This window comes from Vipera ursinii (assembly GCF_947247035.1).
Source record: "Vipera ursinii genome assembly, chromosome: 3".
Lineage (NCBI taxonomy): Eukaryota > Metazoa > Chordata > Lepidosauria > Squamata > Viperidae > Vipera > Vipera ursinii.
In genome coordinates this window covers 171340877-171359528 of record NC_139516.1, presented here as the reverse complement: position 1 = coordinate 171359528, position 18652 = coordinate 171340877, and the positions used below count along the sequence as shown (strand labels likewise).

General features: G+C 37.6%; 1 protein-coding gene across 1 annotated transcript in view; it reads right to left on the bottom strand.

The window, feature by feature from the left end:
- The window catches only part of SPIDR (scaffold protein involved in DNA repair), a gene marked incomplete at its 5' end in the record, with an annotated part of 189903 nt that overhangs the window by 65272 nt on the left and 105979 nt on the right, over nt 1–18652 (bottom strand). The window contains 2 exons of the mRNA XM_083360314.1: nt 8626–8891; nt 13439–13655. Coding sequence (XP_083216440.1) covers nt 8626–8891; nt 13439–13655 — 483 coding nt within the window. The remainder of the gene's footprint in view (nt 1–8625; nt 8892–13438; nt 13656–18652) is intronic.

Genomic DNA, 18652 nt, shown 5'->3' with positions numbered 1-18652 from the left:
TTTAAAGGCAGGCATTCTTTAAGATAACAGATCTCAGTGATAAAAACTGCCACCATAGTTTGAGTCTGGCAAGTCTAACAATCTGTACATCTGAAAGCAGAAACTGAGTCATACCATGCTTCCACAAGAAGTTGACACAATATAAGCTACATGGTAACCTAAAGTTTTATATATATGAAGTTTTATGTGCATAGTATTATACACAAACACCACATACACACACAAACACACATACATCCTAGTTTTCCTTCATGAATTCAGGGTGGTGCACCTACTACTTCCTCTTGTTTCCCCCCACTCCCAGATAACTACTGGACCAAACCGCTAAGATACAAGGCTAGACATTAGTACACTGTGAGTTCTAGTCCTATCTTAGGCATGAAAGCCAGATGGGTGACTTTGGGCCAGTCACTGTCTCTCATCCCAACTCATCTTACAGAGTTGGTGTTGTGGGGAAAATAAGTGGAAGGAGTATTAGAAATGTTTGATGGCTTGAGTTATTTATTAAAATAATAAAGATGGGATAGGAACTATCTTTTAAAAAGATAGAGACATATGATTAAGAAAAATAATCAAATTGTTCTATAGTGTTATTAATTGACTAGTCAAAATCTACCCTGATATCCATTTATATGAACTCCACAGATAGCTCAACCATTACATATTAACTGGAAGGTTAGAACTATTGCCTTTATAATCTCATGGTCAGGATTTGAGAATTCTGATGAGTTACACTAGGATGTTCTGGGAAAGAACATTCGAGGAATGTCAGGTTTTTAGGATCTACCCTTGCTAGTTTATATCATTATAATACATACTGTCACTGGTTTTTAACCCTTGCCTTTTACTGTATATTATTATAGCTGTTTGAAGTAGAACAGCCTAGAAATAGCAGCAGTAAGTCAATAAACAATACATTTTTATCACAACTTGCTATTGCAGGCCAGAAGTCAAATTTTTCGCATATCTAGTTGTTGTATTCAGCACATTTAAAAGTATGTTTCAAATTGTTATTCTCAAGCAGAAGAGTATATAGATTATACGTGAACAGATGTTAAGATAATGGCTATGCCTTGTTGAAATTGATTAACATTATTACATTTCTTTTACAAGATGATTATAATAGACTCCCTATTCTTTATGCCCTCATAAATTATTCTGCTAGATAAATCAGATATAGCCTGCATTTCGAACTTACAGTGGAAAAGTATTTAGAGAACGAGTGTAATGCTAAAAGAATAGCAGAATTCATATAGAATCACTGAGAGAAGTAGAAGTACATTCTAATCTCAACTAGGCTGTACTATAGGTTGACATAATCACACTACACATAGCAGGTTCTAGAATCAGCCTTCAAAAAGAATTATATTTCAAGCAGGTTTTCACATTCACATTGTTAAAAGTGTCGCACAAGGACTATAAGGCTGAGCACTGCAGTATTGAAAAATTTTTAAACTTTGATACAAAAATTGTTTAATTTTAATAACTATGTTTTAATTTATATTCTCTGGCCTTCCAGATGTTACCAAATTGTAGAAGCCAAGGGTGAAGGATGTTGGATACTATAAGTCTGCATCACAGAAAGGCTATAGGCTGCATACAGACCATCTTTCAAAGGGAAGCTTCAATTTCCTAGAAAGTTGCATTCATTCCCTGCCCTCACTGCCTTGGTGAAATTTCCAAGTCTTTTCCTACTGAAGGCAAAAGGAGAACAAGTGTAGGATTTATGCCCCAGACACCAGCACTTCGACAGATATTCGAGTCAAGGTCAGTGTAACTCATTCCTCCAACTTCTTTACTTCCAATAGTGGCCCCAAACAGAGAGACTTTGCAGGATGAACTTGACTAGCCCCTCTCACTGAATGCCTTTCAGCTATATCAGATCATCAAGGTAGCCCCATGCTCACCTCTTTTAGGCTGAAGAAAGACTGTTTAGGAGGGGCTTGTAAGTTTGCTCTCTTCTTTTGGAGAGGACAAGACATTTTCAAAAAATTACAACATTTCCGAAAGCTGAAGTATAAAGGGATGAAAACCAAACAGCAATGGTCTTATTTTCCCTCCTAGCTTTTCTTCACCATAAAGGAGGATCATCTAAAGAGAGGAAGGCAGCCTGGGTAACCTGTGTCTGTCAAACGTTAGAATGTACCACTGAGGTGATGCTTCAAACCTTGTGGTCTTCACCTCACTTCACTGTTCATTCTTCCTTTATTTCTGTCTTTCTAAGCAATCAGATTGACTACAACTTCTACAAGCAAAAAACAGAACGCAGCAGCCGTGGGGGATCTTGCTCTTTCTTCTCCCTGTGCCAAACTTTCTCCAGGTTGATAAGTGGATATGCATGCAAACCCCCAAGCCATTAATGCTAGGCAGTCCGGTTCATCCTACTGATGCTTCTCTCTCTGCCTTACCCAGTAGACTAGGCTATTTATTCATTTATTTAATTCTGCCTTTATTATTTTTATAAATATCTCAAAAGACAGTGAACATACCTAATACACCTTCCTCCTCCTATTTTCCCCACAGTAACAACCCTGGGAAGTGACTAAGCAGTTTACCCAACTGGCTTTGTATGTAAGATAGGACTCCTGGTTTCTAGCTTTCCGCCTTAACCTAGTTTAGGTGACCCAAATGAACCATAATGCCATGAAGTGAATTCCACAGCATGAAAAATGACAATTTATTATTTTTATTTTTAATTATTTTTAAATTTTTGTTGGATGATGGGACATGTATTTATCCCAAGCATCTTTAAACTCAGTTACTGATGACTGATCCACTACCTCTGCTGGAAATTTGTTCTAAGCTTCCATTACTTTTTCTGTGAAGTAATACTTTCTTAATATTACTTTTGAATTTCTCTCCTGTCAGATAACAGTTAGACATGTGTTCTTTATTTTTGCTTAATATTCAAAATACTGCCTTTTAAACTTTATTGATATCCTTAATATATTTAAAGGTTTTAATCATATCACACCTTTCCCTTCTATCCTTCAGTCTGTACATATTCAATTCCTCCAATGTCTTCTGATATGTTTTGTCCCTCAGACCTTGCACCATTCTGCTTGCCCATCTCTGGACCTGCTCTACCTTATCAGTATATTTTTTTTTAATTGAGGTCTCCAGAACTGGACACAGAATTTCAAGTGCACAGGTCGGCAACCCGTGGTTCTGGAGCCGCATGCGGCTCTTTCAGCCTTCTCCTGCAGCTCCCAGTTATCCTCCGCCATTTGCAGAGACAGAGACAGGGGGAGGCACTTGCACTCTCTCTCTCTCTCTCTCTCTCTCTCTCTCTCTCTCTCTCTCTCTCTCTCTCTCTCTCTCTCTCTCTCTCTCTCTCTCGTGTGTGTGTCTGTGTGCATGTAAAAAAGAGAGTGGCCTCATGCTGTTCTCCGAGAAGCTGACAAGCTTATTGGGCGTTGGTTCCTGCCTTTGCTTCTCCATAGGAAGCAGGAAGCAGCAGAAAGCAGCAGCTCTCAAGGGCAGGAGAGCCAGCCCAATGAGAATGTGTGTCAGCTTGTCCGAAAATAGCATAAAGGCAGCTTGCCAGGTGAGCAGAAGATCGGAGAGAGGGAAAGGGGGGGGGAAGGGAGAGTAAGAGAGGGAGAGAACTGATGCACAGCAGCCTGTATTTCTTTTTAATTAAACTCTTCAATCAAGCTTCGCCCTCACATGCACGTGCACGCTTGCGAGTTTTGCAGCTCTCAGTGGTTTTTTCTCCTCTGGGAAACGGGTCCAAGTGGCTCTGTGAGTGTTTAAGGTTGCTGACCCCTGGACTAAAGCCTTATATACTGATCCCTTTGCTCACTACCCCAAAATACACCCCTAATGTAGTCTTGAGAGTTGAAGCTAACATCCAATATTAAGGCTCAGTCCTGGACTAGGATTCTAATCTCAGGATTTTAGAATTATGTTTTCTTATTTATTTTTTACTTTTTATTTTAATCCCATTTATATCCCACCCTTCTCCGAAGACTGAGGGCGGCTTACAATTTAAGCACAAACCAATGTGCTTAGCAATCCTACAGGCTTTGCAGGGGACTTCAAAAATATCAAAAATAAGATATAGAATCGAATGTGTTTGTTTGTAGTGTGTGATATTTTGCAAGGCCACAAATTCCAAAGGCTAGAGAAAGATTATCACAGAAATACAGAAACATTATTATATTGTTTACAAATCACAATAATTCCTTAAAGTTCAAAGTAGAACCTAATTATGTTTTTCTATCTGTAACTGATACATTCAAACAAAAATAATAATACTTAAAATAGCTCAGATACAATTAAAAACATATTTCATTTACAAGATACTTCCATCAGGTATCAAATGGCATTCAGAGAGCAAAATTTAAATTGTCTACTTCCAGTTTATCTTACACTCAAAAATATACATCTCAGAAGTATTAACAATGTTATTTAAAATCATACTTTCATGAAAAGTTCTGTTTAGAAACATTTAACTGAAAAATAAATAAATGGTATGCTGTAAACAGGATGCAGGACGCGGTGGCTCAGTGGGTTAGGACGCTGAGCTTGTCGATCAGAAGGTCGGCAGTTTGGCGGGTCGAATCACAAGTGCCGCGTAACAGAATGAGCGCCTGTTACTCGTCCCAGCTTCTGCCCACCTAGCAGTTCGAAAGCACGTAAAAATGCAAGTAGAAAAATAGGGACCACTACGGTGGGAAGGTAACAGCGTTCCGTGCACCTTTGGCATCTAGTCATGCCAGCCACATGACCACGGAGACGTCCTCGGACAAGCGCTGGCTCTTCGGCTTTGAAACAGAGATGAGCACCGGCCCCTAGAGTTGGAAATGACTAGCACGCATGTGCGGGGGAACCTTTACCTTTAAACAGAATGAGAATTGCCCACAAAACAAAAAATTAAAAGATAACTAACATTTGTTAACTCAGAAAAATCCTTTCCCTCTCATCCCTCTTGAGTCTCGGCAAATACCAATTTAAAATAAGTCTTGTGTAACTCAAATTTTGACTTTCCTTAGGGCAAACACTACAAATGACCTCAGTTCTAATTTACCTACCTTGAAACATGTGCAATAGCATTGGAAGTACTATCTTTATTCAGATGGAGATCTGGCAATAAATTTAATGATGTTTGACTTCAGATAAATATAAGATAAATGTAAGCTGACATATAAAACTTTTAACATAGAAGTTAAAAATTATAAAGGAGTTTATGAATAATTTAGATTGAATCAGGTAGCTCATTTAGAATTGGATGAATGAAAATGCTACAAGATTTATTAGTCAACCCTTCTAAAATTATTGATTTTGTGGAAGGCAAATTAAAACATATATATACGTCACTACTTATACTTTTCAGACCTCATATAAATTACTGAACCTTTTGAACTTGGTTGCTTGTCACTAATAGGCACAAATCATGGGAAACATATAATGTGGAATTTAAAGCAGGCTGCAGGTTATTATTGCTAAATGGGTAAATTATTCAAAATATATGCATGAAGCTAAACCAGGACAGACATAACTAGTCTTTTACTAAGCTGCCTATAAAGGAATATTGGGTATCTAGGGCTAGTTTTGAGGCAAAGATGAAGAAGTCATAACATTCAGTTGGATGACATAGCTAACCTTTATTTTTAGCAGTAGCAAACTGGGTTTTTTGTTGCAGAAAATAAAAGTCTACCCATATGTTCCTATTAATTTGACAAGAATTTGTAAAGAAATAGACTTGAGACATTTTTTATGTTGATTTAGTAACAGCAACCTTCACCAACATTCATACAATAGATACAGACAAGGATCCACACACTGCATTAAGTAATTGATTGTTTTACGTATGGTTTATACAACAAATGATGGTGGTCTAGCTCACATATAATCTAAAGCCATAAACTGTGATTATGAAAGACAGTAGTGTGATTCACATGAAATAAATCTAAACAGACCACTTAATACAAGGCGTGGCCCGAAATACAATACTGTTTTAAGATATTAACCCTGCATCTCTAACAGACCCTATAATTAATCCTTATTGTAAAAGAAACCTATTCCATTTCCTAGGAGAGGGCTGGACATTAACCCATCATCTGCAAACCTCATTTTTCTTATATGCATCTGTGGATAATTTTTGATATTTTTGACATTGATGTATTGTATATAAGTGGAATTTTCCTTGAATGGGATTTCCCATGTATTTTACCAGGAAACATAGATAGGGCAGCCTAGAAAAGTAACTGCCCTCCTAACCATACTCAACAACTCCAAGGTTCTGGAAATGTCCCTTTTACTCTATGAGTTCATGGTGACCAAACCGTAACACTAAGTGGAATTTTCCTCCAATGGGATTTTCCCATGTATTTTACCACGAAACCTAGATAGGGCAGGCTAGAAAAGTCAGTGCCCTCCAAAATGGCGCTGTCCATTTTGCTTTACGAGTTCATGGTGAGCTAACCCTAACCATAAGTGGAATTTTCCCACAATGGGATTTTCCCATGTATTTTACCAGAAAACATAAAATAGGGCAGCCAAGAAAAGTCAGTACCCTCCTAACCATGCCCAAGAACTCTGAATATGTTGGCAATGTCCATTTTGCTCTATGAGGTCATGGTGACCTAACCCAAAGTGGAATTTTTCTCCAATATGATTTTCCCATGTATTTCACCACGGAACATAGATCCAGCAGGCTACAAAAGTCAGTGCCCTCCTCACCATACCCAACAACTCTGAATTTGTTGGTGATGTCCATTTTGCTCTATGAGTTTACGGTGACCTAACCCTAAGTGGAATTTTTCTCCAATGGGGTTTTCCCATGTAATTCACCAGGAAACATAGATTGGGCAGGCTAAAAAAGTCAGTGCCCTCCTAAACATCCCCAAGCACAAAAAAAATTGTTGGTGATATCCATTTTGCTCTACGGGTTCATGGTAAGCTAACCCCAACCCTAAGTGGAATTTTCCCTCAATGGGATTTTCCCATATATTTTGCCAGGAAACATAGAGCACGTTAGAAAATTTAGTGCCTTCGTAACCATACCCAAGCACTCCAAATTTGATGGTGATGTCCATTTTGCTCTATGACTTCACAGTGACCTAAACCTAACCCTAAGTGGAATTTTCCTCCAATGGGATTTTCCCATGTATTTTATCAGGAAACATAGGCTAGAAAAGTCTGTGCCCTTCTAACCATACAAAGCACTCCAAATTTGTTGGCAATGTCTGCTTTGCTCTCCGAGTTCATGGTGACATAACCCTAACCCTAAGTCTGTGGTGGCTAACCTATGGCATTTTGGAGATCTTCTAATATATTTCCAAATATGCTAGTATAAAAAAAACCCTCCTCCAAAGTACAGCTTTGAGGCATGTCATTTATTTAATACTCATCTATGAGAGGGTAGCCCACAAATTATACCCTTTTTCATAACAATCAGATTAAATGCTTAAGGAGGATGCGAACCTAGATATAAGGAGAAATTTCCTGAAAGAATAATTAATCAGCGTAATGACTTATCTCAAGAAATTGTGAGTACTTCAATGCTGGAGTTTTTTTAAGAAAAGATTGGACAATCAATGCTTGAGCAGAAGACCTCCAAGGTTCCTTCCAACTCTGTTATCAGTAAAACTATTCATTGAAAATTGATGTTATTTCTAATATTGCTTTATCAATATTACCATAAAACATCTGACTACATCATAGAGAACTGAATAATCTTATACATTTTTAAATGTATAATTCAAATAATCTTTTTGGTAAGCAGGAATTAAATCCATTGCTATCTGACAACAAAAAAGAGGTAACAGCAAGAAAAGAGATTGCAGATATTGTGAAATCTGGAATTATGCATCATATTGCTTTTGTAAATAGTGAGCCACAGAAAGGATTTAGAGTTTGAGTGTTCGTTCTTTCGGTATCTAAGTCTCTTTATTGAAAGATTAACATATTAAAAAAGACTATGAAGGAAAAAATAAGACAATAAGGTAATAATTACAGAATGTGCATTTAGGAATAACATCAGCAGCATGATTAGACTGCAATTTCTGAACAATAAAAAACTGGATGATAAAATATTCAGCCTTAGAAAATCTCAGCTTTTAAACAATGATTAAGTCAGCTTTACCATTTATGCTTTATTACTTCAATCTTCTCACTAAAACATAATTTTATAACCTTACAGACTGTGTAGTATATTCCAACATCAGTCTCTGGCATTTTCACTAATTTTCGGTTCACTAAAACACCATTGTGTGAAATCCTGGAAACTACTTTCACTTTGTGCAGAAAACAGGTTTAATGAATCTACTGATCTAGGTCTTGATTCCATGTCTAGATCCTAATTGTATATTTTACAATACAAATGGATCTGAATGAGCAAATGATGTGGTCTTCCAAACTCAGAAAAGATTTCTGGAATGGACAGTACTTCAAATAAGAAATATTTGAAGTAGCACTATGTTGCATTGTGTTTTAAGCAACCCAAAGGATTTAAACCAACTTTAATGTTTATTTCAAAGAAAGCTTCTATACTATTTGTGCATTAAAGCATCAATAATAATCAAGATTTTTTTATTCTGCTTGAAAACAAGTTTATGATAGCTTCAATTTCCTTTTAAGTTTTCTTCAGTATTACAGATACACATTCTTTTAACTTACCTTAAATTCTGAAGGTCTGATTTTAAAAATGGTGCCATGTTCTGGGGAGGATTACTTCCATGAGGATGACATCTGAAACCATCTTCAACAACCAAATAATAGACTCTCTGAATAACCACTTGGACTTGGATTGCAGTGCTTTCAGTTGTCCCTTGCATCTCCACAACATCAAGAAGAGAGTCATTCAAGGAAATAATCGATACCTTGGATTCAATATCGAAACAATTCTCTGTACTTTTAGAAGCCTTCATATTGGAACATGAAATCTATTTAAAAAAAAATCCTCAAATTACTACACAAATATTGGGAAATTAATTATCACATTTTAAGAAATCCAAAGGCCAAAGTATACATGTTAGTTCTTCCTAGTTTATCAGAGTTGGTGAAACAGTTCCCAGTGATAAATATGGCAGCAATAGCCTCAAAACGCAGGGCTATAAAATTGGGATCATGCCCATTTATTCAGAAGTGAAAGACATGCAATGCCTCCATCTTGCTGCCTTTAACTATGTTTTCAGAATGTATTCCAGAACTAGTTGGATATCATCCTTATATTAAATCAATTTATGTTTTGGATAACACTGAACAAAAACTAGGCTATGTCCATTTCGAAAAATAGAGAATTTAGCTTCAGTGTAAAAGTAGCATGAGGCCTAAACACATTTGTTTTTATGAAATACTCCCATATATTTATACATTATGTACCAAGGAAAGTAAAAGCAACAAGGAACAATCATTAAACAGATAAAAGAACATTATTCTATTGAAAAAACCTTTAACAGGAAGGTTTAAAAGGAAGACTAATGAAGCCCAAAGTACTTGGTTCATGCTTAGCATAAGAGAAATACGAAAATAATGGCAGATGATTAAGATAATAAAATGATTTATTAAACTTGTAAGATTATTTAAAGCAGAGTCAAATCCAACCCAAAAGTGGACCTTCAGCCAAATTCCATCTTCCTTAACCCTTCCTCTATTTAGAAAGAAGATTGCCTTCCCTCTGTGCCATGGATACTTTTACATATACCCAAGTCAGTGGGCTTCAAAACGCACAAGAGCCAGCACAACCACACAGGTCCCTCAGCAACACATACCCAAGGACTCAAAGGCTAGTATTGCTCATTATTCTACTTTTTCCCACTTCTACTACACCTCCTCCTACTGCTCCTTCAATTATTACTCCTTATGAGTTCTACTGCCGGAGAACAGTATTTTTCTCTATCTGCTTTGGGCTTCTTCAGGCTATACCAAGATTCCTAGTTTACCTCTCTGCTCTGCTTTTACAGCCAACAACTGTTGTGCAGGCTAGAAACAGGACTTAAAGGGACACAACAACAGAAGTACAGATGCTGGCCATTTTGTAGGCAGTCTGTCCTCTCACAAAGGACAGTCTTCTTTCCATTTAAAAGAAGTCAAACCTTTGTTCCCATCTGCTTCTATACAGAAAAAAATCCCACTCCATTCAAGAAGAAGTAGGAAAAGATAACTCCCTATCCCATCTACATGAAGTGTCTTTATGTAAGAAAAGGCATGGAATCACTAGCTCCTATGTCCTTCTGCAGAAATCAAGAGATTCTTTCAGTGATATGATGGTTTGCTTTCCAAGTCCTCCTATATAGGCAGGGTTTTTTAAAAAGGGACATGATTATTATCTAGGCGTCTTTCAGCCACACAAGGTCAATAGATCTGCCAGTACTACTTTAGACTAATTATCTTCGGTAGTAAATTATTCTGGCTACTTATTATCCCAACTCATTTTCTATCTAGAGGAAAGAGAAAAAAGTCTGCAAGAGAAAAAAATAAGGTCACAAACATAGCCCTAAAACACTCTGTAAAAATTGTTTATGTTTTTTAAACAATGAAGGCAGAGATCAATAAATATATATTTGAATCAGGAGGAAGTGCTAATTCCTGGCAAAGAAACCATACTTTGGGAAAATGGAGCTTATAAACACATGCTTAGTGTTGAAAATTATACATATAAAGCTTCCCGATTTACTTGTATCTTTCTCCTACAAAATGCATTTGCATTTATATTTAATTTCTCCAAATTGATTAATAAATAAAATACATGGTAAGATTTAAAAAAAAATATATCAGAAAATAATAAATTACAATTTTGGAGAAGAACAACAAAAGAAAACTCTCTCCAGATCATGTGCATTTTTTATTGCAACTTACAGTGAATATAAAAACTCTAGTAAAGGTAAAGGTAAAGGTTCCCCCGCACATGTGTGCTAGTCGTTTCCGACTCTAGGGGCCGGTGCCCATCTCCGGTTCAAAGCCGAAGAGCCAGCGCTTGTCCGAGGACGTCTTCGTGGTCATGTGGCCGGCATGACTAGACGCCAAAGGTGCACGGAATGCTGTTACCTTCCCACCGGAGTGGTCCCTATTTTACTACTTGCATTTTTTACGTGCTTTCGAACTGCTAGGTTGGCAGAAGCTGGGACGAGTAACAGGCGCTCACTCTGTTACGCAGCACTCGGGATTCGACCCGCCAAATTGCCAACCTTCTGATCGATAAGCTCAGCATCCTAACCCACTGAGCCACCGCGTCCCTATAAAAAAAAAAACTCTACACACCCTATAAAAATGCCATGTTTTTGAGATGTAGAAAAAAAATCAGATCAAGATAAATCACTTCATAATTTTTTCCATCTTTCATATAACATAAACTGCATAATTCAATTGAAAACAAACTGAAATATTTTAGGGAGAAAATAACGATAAAAACTTATAATAATGTGTTTGTATAAGTGTGCACCTCCTTAAACTGTTATTTGTTGAAGCACCTTTTGAGTTTGACAGCATTCAGTCTTTTGGGGGAGGAACCTATCAGCATAGCACGTCTTGTCCTGAGAATCTTTGCCCACTCTTCCTTGCAAAAGTGGTCCAAATCTGTCAAGCTGCAAGGGTATCTGCTGTGCACAGCCCTCTTTGGGTCACCCCAGATTTTCAATTGGACTCAGGCCCAGGCTCTGGCTGCGCCACTCCAAAACTTTGATTTTCTCTGGGGGAATCTATTCTTTTGTTTATTTGGAGATATGATTTGGGTCATTGTCCTACTGAAAAATGAAATTCCTATTCATCTTCAGCATTTTAGCAGAGAACTGAAGATTATGCCTCAAAACTGATTACTATTTGGAACACTTCATAATTCCTTCCATCTTGACTTAAGTTTCAGTTCCAGCTGAAGAAAAATAGCCCCAAAGCATAATGCTGCCACCACCATGCTTCACTATGAGTATAGTGTACTTTTGGTGATGAGCAATTATTTTTATGCCAAATATACTTTTTGGAATTGTAGCTCAAAGGTTCAACCTTAGTATCATAACACATTTTCCCTTGTGCTTTTGTTGGATTTGATGTAAATTTTTGCAAACTATAGCCATACTTGGGTTTATTTTTTTTAGAAGGAAAGGCTGTCATCTTGCCACCCTATCCCAAGGCCAGACATATGAAGACTATGGAAATTGTTGTCACATGTAGTACACAGCCAGTACTTGCCAGATATTCCTGCAGCTCCTCTAATGTTACTATAGCCTCTTGGCAGCTTTTCAGACCAGCTTTCTTCTTTTTTTAAATCAGGTTTGAGGGACATCCAATTCTAGGTAATGTCACTGTTGTGTCATATTTTCTCCACTTGTTAATGCCTGTCCTCATTGTGTTCCATGGTATGTCCAATGCCTTGGAATATTCTTTATACCCGTCTCCTGACTGATATCTTCCAACAAGGAGATCCGTTTGATGCTTTGTAAGCTTTTTGTAGACCATGACTTTTGCTGCCAGAGGCAAATGAGTACAGGTAGTTCTCCATTTATGATAAATTTCAGTTCTTAAGACATTTGTTAAGTGAACTTTGCCCCATTTTATGAACTTTCTTGCCATATTTGTTAAGTGAATTACTGCAGTTAAGTTAGTAACATAGTTGTTAAGTGAATCTTTTTTCAGTGCCATTGTAACTTCGTACAACCACTAAGCAAACTGTTATAAGTCAAGGACTACCTATATATGTCAAACAAATCCTACCAGAATAGCTGAAATTTATATGGGCTTGATCAGAGTCACTTTAATTGATGGCAGGTGTGTACTGAGTTCTATTTAATATTAGTTTGAATGTGACTGGTTAATTCTGAACAGAGACACCCCTGCTTATAAGAAGATGTACACACTTATGCAACCATGTCATTGTAAGATTTTTATTGTTATTTTTGCCCCTAAAAGATTTCAGGTTGTTTTTCAAACAACAGTGTTTTCCACGGTTGGCAAAGTGCTTGCCTAGAAACTGTGGAGACTGTGTTTACTCCCACCTTAGGTATGAAAACCAGCTGAGTGACTGTAGGCCACTCACTGAGAGTTGAACCCACCTTACAGGGTTGTGAGGAAAACAGGAGGAAAAAGGAGTGTTAGGTATTTCTGCCACCTTGAGTTACTTATAAAGTAATAAAGATGGGATAAAAAAATCTGACAAATAAATAAAATAAAGTCACAAATGGCAACCACAGGACCGCAGACATGCTGCAATGGCCAGAGCTATCAGAACCAGTCATAAGTACAATTCTTTTAACACACCCACACCCACCGCTGCCCATGAGTTTGAATAGTTGCTGAACAAATGATCATTAAATGAAGACCACTTGTACTAGAGACTTGGGGGGGGGGGGAAATGCTTGTAAAAATTATATGAAACCTGTTCCTAAGCAAACATTCAAATTTGCTCAAATGGGAACATATACAAATTCATGTGTTTATTATTTTTAAAAATGTATTCATCAATTTATTATAAAGCATTAAATCACAAAATAAACTTTACCTGATTAACTGCGGGTGTTAAAGAGCAATTGTCTTTTATATCGGATAAATTAAAGATCCAGGCTAAAGATACATTCCTTTTAGCAAGCAATGGCTCTTGCAAGAGGGGCTTGTCCACATCAGTAGATATATCTGTTGATGCTGTAAGAGTGACCTTTTGACTGAAATATGTATTCAAGATAACTGGAATATTTTCATTCTGCAGAAAGAGTTTTTGCCTGAAACAATGGATACATTTTGTTAACTTTCAAATTATTTGAATGAGAATCTACTTTAGTTTTATAAATCAATTGCTTTCCTACACTTAAACACAATGAATGAAAATTATTTGTTTTAACGATATGAAGGTATTACAATTTATTTTAATTTAATTAGTTTAATAAAATAATTAATAATGAGCTCACTTTTAACTATCTAAAATATTGACTGAATGCCACCAAAGGATAATTGCACTTCAACATATTTCAAATTTGAATTCTAAGATTTCCTTACTTCTTTTAAAAAGTATTTAAATTCATAAAGTTAGCACAAATGCTAAGAGTAATTACAGAGGTTTTATCTGTACTTTTTTTCAAAATACAGTTCCATATATACGAAATGTATTATTGTGAAAAGAATGCACACAAATAATTTTAATGAGATGTGATTATACAACACTTGTGAATAAACCCAGGAAGTTGAAATCAATTATAAGCAATTTGAATTAAGAAAAATTCTAATACAGTGTTCACTCAAACTTCTAAACATAGCACAACAGAAACTTTTCCTATGCTTAATATTCTATATTCAAACTTTTCTTCTAGGGTAACAGTAGCAAAGAAAGCAAATTAAAATTATGTTTAATTGTATTTAGGTCCCCCGCATACATTTAATCAGGATATTTAATCTTATTTTACAAGTAAAAAAAAGAAAACAGTAAAAAAAAACTATATATCCTCTGCCTCTACCCAAGGCCCCAGCTTGACAGCTGCATAAACAGAACCATTTGGGATGGTAAAAACAACAAAATGGGAATGTACAGTATATGGCAAAGTAAGTGTATGACTGGACCAAATCTCAAAATCAGCAAGATATATAGTTTAAGTGAGTCAATTTTATTCTCCATATACAACCATTAGTGAAAGTTAAATAAAAATGATGAGAAACAAAACATTCTGATAAGAATCATGTTTTTTTTGCTACTGTTGGACAGCTGCATATTTTCAAATTGGCACATGAACAGGCCACTGTCTTTTCTCCCAAAAGAAGTACAATACTGAGGAATAGAAACCAGTATAGTGCAAGAATAGATTCTATCATTACAGGAAGACCTCGACTTATAACATTTCACTTAGTGACCATTCAAAGTTACAATGGCACTTGAAAATGTGACGTATGACCATTTTCACTTATGACCTTTGCAGCAGCTCCATGATCATGTGATCAAAATTCAGATGTTTGGCAACTGGTTCATATTTATAACTGTTGCTTTGTCCCAAGATCACATGATCACCTTTTTGCGATCTTCTGACAAGTCAACTCAATGGGGAAGCCAGATTCACTTAAGAACTGGGTTACTAACTTATCAAATGCAGTGATTCACTCAACAATTGTGGCAAGGAAGGTTGTAAAATGGGGCAAAACTCACTTAACAAAAATGTTGGGCTCAATTGTAGTCGTAAGTCGAGAACTACCTATATTCTTATAATTACATTTATTATTATAGTCCATGGCACTGTCCAGGATTCTTTAGAATATAAAAAATGTAAGTTTTAAGAAATAAATACCAGTTGCTGTGTACGATGGCATCATTTTTTTTAAAAAAGGATTTATTTTTAGAAAAACCTTAAGAACACTTTTAAAATCTAGCCTATACCTTTCTATTTATTTTTACAGGATCAGTTAAAATAGATTAATTTATATCTACCATTCTCTTAAATTATGTGGGTTACACTCCATATCCTAAAATTTGAGCAAATCAGGGGCAAAAGGCAGATATCATCCAACTATATGAAGGCCTCTAGTTTATTATAGTAAGAAAAACATTGATTTTTTTAGAAAATACCGTATTTTTCGGACCATAAGACGCACCTGACCATAAGACGCACCCAGTTTTTAGAGCAGGCAAACAAGAAAAAAAAATTCTGAACCAAATAGTACCGGTATACTAAAACAGGGCTTTTCAACCTTTTCATCCATTGTACCACTTTTAGGACAAGGCAATGTCCGAGTACCACCAGTTGCCCAGCAAGGTGTCAAAAACTTGACCCCCCACCAAAAAAGGAAAAAAAATGATAAAGTACAGGTAGTCCTTGACTTACAATGATTCACTTAGTGACTGTTCAAAGTTACGACGACACTGACAAAAGTGACTTATGACCATTTTTCACACTTATGACTGTTGCAGCATCCCCAGGGTCATGTGATTTACATTCGGATGCTTGGAAATCGATTCATATTTATGATGGTTACATTGTTCCAGGGTCATGTGATCGCCTTTTGCAACCTTCTGAGAAGCAAAGTTAGTGGGGAAACCAGATTCACTTAACAATCATGTTACTAATTTAATTTCTCTCTCTCCTTCTCTTTCTCTCCCTCTCTCCCCCTCCCTCTTTCTTTCTCTCTCCTCTCTCTCTCTCTCCCTTTCTCTCCATCTCCCTCTTTTTCTCTTTCCCTCTATCTTTCTCCCTTCTCTCTCTCCCTCTATTTCCCTCCCTCTTTCTTTCTCCTTCTCTCTCTCCCTCTTTCTCTCCCTCCCTATTTCTTTCTCCTCTCTCTCTCCCTCTTTCTCTCTCTCTTTCTCTCTCTCCCTCCCTCTCCCATTCTTCCTTCCTTCCTTCCTTCCTTCCTTCCTTCCTTCCTTCCTTCCCTCCCTCCCTCCCCTCCCTCCCTCCCTCTTTGTCCTTCCCTCTCTGCATTAGAGCAGTACCCGCGGAGGCGGCCCTGCGGCCCGGATTTCTCTTGCAGAAAGCAAGCTGAAACGGAGCTAGGGAGATTGCCAGAAATGCGAATCGGCCGATCTCGCGCTCCTGCAAACTCCCTCGCTCGGTTTCAGCTTCCCTTGCTACAAGAGAAAGCAGGCTGAAACGAGGGAGATTGCAGCAGAGCGAGATCAGCCGATTCGCATTCCTGGCAATCTCCCTCACTCCGTTTCAGCCTGCTTTCTCTTGTAGCAAGGGAAGCTGAAACCGAGCAAGGCAGATTGCAGGAGCGTGAGATCGGCGTTTCTCAGCATGTGCCGATTCGTGCTCCACTTGCAGTGGTTGGGGCTGGCCATACGGATCACCTTCGGACCATAAGACACACCCTCGTTTTCCCCCCCAATTTTGGGGGAAAAAAGTGTGTCTTATGGTCCGAAAAATACGGTAATTTCCCTCAAAGCATTAAGAGATTACATAGTTTGGAGTTTTCCTGGATTTAAAGTGCCTTGATTGATGTAACAGTATAACAGAGTTGGAAGGGACCTTAAAGGTCTTCTAGACCAACCCCCTGCTCAGGTAGGAAACCCTATAAAAGTGGTGGCGAACCTATGGCATGCACCCCAGCCCTGCTTCCCCCTGTGGCTCCCTCACCAGCAGCCTCCCCGGAGTTGCCCTGGGTACGGCCCACATGAACCAGTGTAGCCAAGGACATGGCAGCCGGGCAGCCAGGACAAGACTCCAGCCTTGCGCCCCATCATGCGCAGATGATGCTGCGGGATACGGGCAGAGGGCATGGCCACCATGGTGTTGCAGGGCTGCCTGGGCGATCTGCTGTGGCAGGCGGTGGAGGTGGCCCTGTGGGCGAGCAGGGCGTGGATGGGCAGGGGGTCGGGGTGGTTTTTGGGCACTCAGTGTCTAAAAGGTTTGCCAACACTGTCCTATAACATTTCAGACAAATGCCTGTCCAATCTCTTCTTATAAACCTCTAGTGATGGAATTCCCACAACTTCTGACAGCAAGTCACCACTGATTAATTGTTCTGTCAGAAAATTTTCCTTAGTCCTAGGTTGGCTCTCTCCTTGATCAGCTTCCATCCATTGTTTCTTGTTCCGCCTTCAGGTGCTTTGGAGAATAGCTTGACTCCACCCTTTTCCTTGTGGCAGCCCCTCAAATACTGAAAGACTGCTATCATGCCACCCCTAGGCCTTCTTTTCATTAAACCTTCTTTTCATATATATGAGTATTTTTTATGATTCTGTGATTTATCTAATTATATAAAACAATGTAGGATAACATACTTGTAAATTTTAAAAAGCCAATAAAATAAAACAATTGGGGAGAGATCTTGAATAAAATAAGTTATTCATTTAAATGGATTCAGGAAGATAAACAATTAAGCTGAAGTTATTCTGAAGTCTTGGACAATTCCATAATACAAAGTAAAGATGAAACTCTGAAATTGTCCTTACATAACCCCACAGCCTTGAATAATGCCCCTTTTATTCAAAGCATCATGATCATTGCCTGTTTCATAGTACAACATTTTTACAATGAATTGTAATGCTGAACAATTGAAATTTCTGCTCAATTTTATAAAGTTCGATATGTATTTTGGATAATTCAACAAGATTTATTTTTAAAAAGAAATCAAGAAAAAAAGTTTGTGTGTGGGGGAGACTATTTCCTGACTATCAGTTACTCCGTCAATGTTTTACAAAGACATCATTTTATGGCCAGCTTTAATCACTACACTGTAGAATTACTAGCAGCTCAAAACAAAAATATGATAATGATATATGATATGACATAATATGATAATAAAAATATTTTAAACTTTAACTAATCTTTCGGGATTGTCAGACATTTATGATTTATATGTCATATGTATTCAGCAAATCATAGTTTAAACTACACACAGACACAGACACACACAGACCAAGAAAATATGTAGTACATCTGTGGATAACCCCCTCTCAACCCCCCGCCCGTGCTGAAGGATTCTGAAGGCAGAACTTCCTCTCTGTACAAACAGTCCTTGGGTTATGATAGAAATTGGGACAAAGATTTCCACTGCTAAGTGATGTGGTTTTAAAGCATGATATCACATAACTGCATCACTTAGCAACTGATATCCCAGAACTCCCAGTTGCCATGACTGTGACATGGTAAGCTTCAGGAGTCCCTGGCAAGCAAGCCAGCTGTTCTGTTCCAGCCTACGACCGGCCCTGTTTGAATGTCAGGGACAACCCCTTTTTATAAACAGGCTGGAAAAACCCAACCAAATTTATTTACAAAGAAATCAAAAGTTCAAATAA